The following is a 4441-nucleotide window of genomic DNA, read 5'->3' as shown; positions in this document are numbered from 1 at the left end:
AGCGACATGGACATGACTCGTGACGCTGCTGCATGGACTTCGCAGCGCTTCTGCTATACGCGCTTTCAATGACAGCGTGAGTGGGAGCGAGATGGAGCGAGGAAAAGCGAGAGGAGAGGTGGAGAGACAGAGAGAGCGCTACTCGCTCGCCTAAAACGCCCCTGAGCCCTTTGTAAACGCCGGAGCAGCACCGGGCCAGGGCCCGCGCCGCGGACGCACCTCACGGAAGACTGATTATACACACACACGTGCACGCTCTCGCTCGCTCACTCACTCACACAGATATCAACAAACAAACACGGTCGGCGCGCGAACACACGCACGCACACACAATCAGTTCCCCTTTGCGCGAGCGATATGCTATATCCCCAAGCCACTCTTTAGCTCCCACATCGTGCTAATTATTGAGACTGGCAAACTCGTCGCCGCTACACCGAGGCATGCCACGCGTTGCTTCACGAAGCAGTCACAGACTCTCCCCCTCCCCCCTCTTTCTCTCCTGGGCCCACCGCCCCGCCACGCCCCCGTATAATGAAATGCCTGTGCTGAGCTGGCGGCGGGCTCTGCTGCACTTTTCCGTTCGTTGGCTCAGCAGAGTGCTGCTGCAACGTCGCAGCGAGTTTCGTCGCAGCGCTGATGAGGAGGGGAGGTCGATGTTTGCCTTATTTAAGTCGTCGTTTTCTTTTCGTTCTTTCTTTTTTTCATCTCCGTAAATTATCCCAATGAAAAAGGCAAATACTAGTTATTCGTGTACAGGCAGAGGAAAAAGAGCGATGACTTATTACCTAACGACACAATGATTTTCGTGTCGTTGCGCGTAGAACAATAGTGAACGGAGGTCTATTTTTGTGTTAGACAGAGCATGTTGTTTTGCTTATTTTAAATATTTATCTCCGTTTTCTTTTTCTGCCTGACAAATAAATCAACTTTTCATGACCTGATTGGCGACCGGAATGAATGGGACGAGGAGGGCGCTTGTGCTGAACGTTTTGAAATACACCCTCGGCCGACGAGGCTGGGGGGAAAAAAAGGATGGAAGGCTTTAGTTACCCCCACCCCTGCGCCGACTTGTTCGCTTTCCTCTCCAACCCTATCCCAGCCCTATCCAGTGTCCCATGCAGATATCTGCACTCAGGCAGACCATATTATTTTATCACTCAGAATTCCGAGTGGAAAAGGGGGGGGGGGAGGGGGCAGCGGAGGCAGACCTCGCTGTTACACATTTGCGAGAAAGTAAGGATATATACATACACGTATAATAATTTTTTCTCTGAGCTGTAAGGCTCAATCAGTATGGTTTCTTTCGCAGAGTGGAGACAGTGTGCAAATCGCTTCTACACATGTTTGGAGTAATGAAAGGTGTTTTTGATTTTAGTACTTGATTTTCGTACTTGATTTTCGTGACCTTATTAGTACGTGGCGCTTGTGCGTCTCAAAACATGCTCAGTTATTACTCTACACAAGAGAATCAAGTAAACAAAAATTTAAAATGTCAGTTAATCGAGAATACACTATTTAATTTTTTCCTGGGAGAGGGGGCACCTCTGTACTTATCGCTGGGTTCATATCGCCTGGAGCGCGCGCAGAGGCTGTGGAAGATATTCCGATTCCCGGCAGAGTTTTCCTCGTGGCGCGGTGCCCGGTCGCCCGGCGGGCGACAGGCGGGCGACAACTTGATGCCACGACCACGAGGCCGTTTACATCCTCGCTCTCTCTTCTCCCGACCATTATTTTCACTTTAAGGACAAACAAAACGCGCGGCGCGGCAGCGGCCGGGCAGCGCACAAAAGCAGTCAAGGAAGAGCGCGGTGGGGTAGCGGCCGCCGCACAAAAGGCTCGACAAGATGGCGGCTAAACGGACATGACAGCCCAGACTGGCCATATTGCGATCGTCGGGACGGGCCCGGGGCCCTCCGGCCCGCAGGCGTCTCGGTGGCCCCCGCCGGTTTATTATGTTTGTTTGTCACGCGCGCCGCGATACAGCCGGGCGAAAGGAACGGCGGCGGCGTTGGAATAATTGCGTCGAAAAAGTTCAACTTGCGCAGCAGGGGTAGTGTGCAGCTGCGCCTGAGAGCAGTGTAGTCTCTCTCGCTTCTGAGCTCTCACTAATAGGCGGCACATGGGTACCCGCATGAAAGCGGGGGGGCTGCTCACCACACGGTTGGCAGGGCACGGGTAAAGCACGGCAGAGACACACCTCCCGCTTTCCCGAGGGGAGGGCGCTGCCTTTTACCTTAGTTTTGTAACGGTACGAGAGCATATACAAATCCTCTCGACATAGACTTTTTCGCGGGAGGTACCAGATGGTACCGTACAGTCGTTATTCCCGCCTGGCTTACTACATGTAGGTGGTGCTTACTCCAACGTTGCGCTGCTGGTGCTTTACCTCGGTCAGGTGGACGCGTTCCGACTGCTGCTGGTTCCTTTTATCTCACGTATTTCCACCTCGGGGTACGTCAAAGGGATGAATCCGTCTGGAAAAAAAAATCTTCACCTTAACACCGCCCCCCAAAAATGATGGGTAGTTTAAATAATTAATACTCATCTTTCCCTCTTATCTTTGGCTCTGGTGCGGAGCTTACCTGTTTAACTTTGCCGCGCGATACTTTATTATTCGCCGCCTCCCCCTGACGCGGCGGCCATACTTCCTCGCGGCTCGCATATCTGATGGCGGCCGGGATGCGTTTGCGCCCAGAGCATTTGTTCTGGCGTGTAGCTGAACTGGAAACTTGAAAGTAACACGAGAAGCCGGCGCGGCAGAGGCAGCAGAGCTAGGGCCGCCGCCGCCCTGACCCTCCAGCGGCGCGGCGCCCAGCCACGCCCTCCCATGTGGGCTGCTGCTCTCGAGTCTTGTGAGTTTAGTTCTCCGGGACTAACATCACGGCTCATATATCTTACGCGCCATCGAAACTCGCTCCGCGCGCTGCCCTTCTGCTACGGTTTGCTGCGCCCCACTTTAGGCAGATGCTCGAACGCGATCAAAGTTCGCGCGCGCGGCGGAGCGGGCGACGCGCGCCTACGTGTGCGTGGCGCTAATCGCGAGTGTCAGCCAATTATATTATTGCTGTGTGAAAAATGTTTGGAGTAGTGGTGGTATAGTTTGTCGTGGGGCTCCGCGTAAGGGCCTACTAGGGGGGCGGCCGCGGCGAGGCCGAGTTGAGAGCTGTGAGGGTTGTTTCGGAGAGGAGACTTGACGGGGATGAAGGGGGGAAGGGGCGAGGGAGGGGCCACCGGAGCCGAGGTGAGCGCGGGGAAGGGAAGGGGAAGGGTGGAGCGACGGCAGGCGACACTCGGCCCCAAACATCATTGTGCATTTGGCACAGGGCCACGGGGGGCTCCAGGGGAGGAGGGGTCCCTCCCGGTCCCTCCCGGTCCCTCCCTGGCCGCGGGGGCCCTGGCCGGGGCCCCTGGCGCGGGCGTGCGCGGCCCCAAGGACGACGCCGTGCCGCTGACTCGTGCACTCTCGATGGGGTGTGCCAGGGGCCAGCGGGCGGGCGGGCGTGCTTGCTGCTGCGGCGCCCCGGTGCGGCGTGTTGGACACGGAAAAGCTGCGGACCATTCTCTTTTCCTTATCCTCTCCGTCTCGCCTTCGTCCTCCTCGCCTTTCTCCCGTCAAGGGTGATGCTTATAAAATGGTGAAACGCGTCTACTGCCAAGTGTTGTTTCGACGGACTACGAGCTGAGCTAAAGCCAGATCACATTACTAATTAATAGTTTGAGTGTGAATTTTCCTGTTAAACTTTGGAACGTTTTAGTTTTAAGTTTAAACTGTCACGTACCAGCACAATTAGATTTTGAAAGTGTAACAGAACTGCACCAGTTTGCAGAGAGTGGAAGGGGGTTAGGGGGCTGCAGGTGGTAAAGGGGGATGGGGGATGTGCTGACCTGGATTCCTCGCCACGCACTTTTCGCGGACTTTAGTTCGCTCCTCCAATGACTGCGCGATAAAATGGAGGTCGCGCGACGCGACACTGTGCCGCAGCGCTCCTGCGGGGGTTGAACTCCGCGCGCCTCCCGCCCGCAGCCCCTCCCTATGCCCCCGTGCACCTCTCTGCTGCTCTCTGTTTTTGCCCCCTCACCCCCCTCTCCTCCTCCCCCTTCACCCCCACCGTGTCCCCCGGGGCAGGAGGTGATTTTGCGCCAACTTTGTCAAACAATGGTGGCGTGGCGGCATGGGCGCTGTACCTGCATAGTCAGTTCCCCGGGCCGCGGCCCCGACCGGGCCCCGCCTGGCGGCGTACACTGCCAGGCTCGATCTCTTGCCTGTGCCGCCGAGCAGCATGTCTGCTGCCGCGGTGCTGCTAGCAGTGGCATGTTGGTGGATGAAGGGTGATCACACAAACGCTTGCCGCTAGACGCCTAGCGCGGCAAAAGGAGAACAAACAGCTGACATCTACTGGCTTCTAGTTTCCCCTGCTGCCTCCCCCGCAACATCCCCCCC

General features: G+C 56.4%; 1 protein-coding gene across 1 annotated transcript in view; it reads left to right on the top strand.

Annotated features, from left to right (window-relative positions):
* LOC113209561 (furin-like protease 2) overlaps positions 1–4441 on the top strand; it is a 154266-nt gene that overhangs the window by 121191 nt on the left and 28634 nt on the right. Inside the window, exon 14 of the mRNA XM_052265690.1 lies at positions 3756–3840. Coding sequence (XP_052121650.1) covers positions 3756–3840 — 85 coding nt within the window. The remainder of the gene's footprint in view (positions 1–3755; positions 3841–4441) is intronic.

Source organism: Frankliniella occidentalis, unplaced genomic scaffold (assembly GCF_000697945.3).
Source record: "Frankliniella occidentalis isolate FOCC.00 unplaced genomic scaffold, Focc_3.1 Scaffold29, whole genome shotgun sequence".
In the NCBI taxonomy this organism is placed as follows: Eukaryota; Metazoa; Arthropoda; class Insecta; order Thysanoptera; family Thripidae; genus Frankliniella; species Frankliniella occidentalis.
The sequence above is the reverse complement of the archived record's forward strand: the minus strand, read 5'-3'. Positions and strand labels throughout refer to the sequence as shown.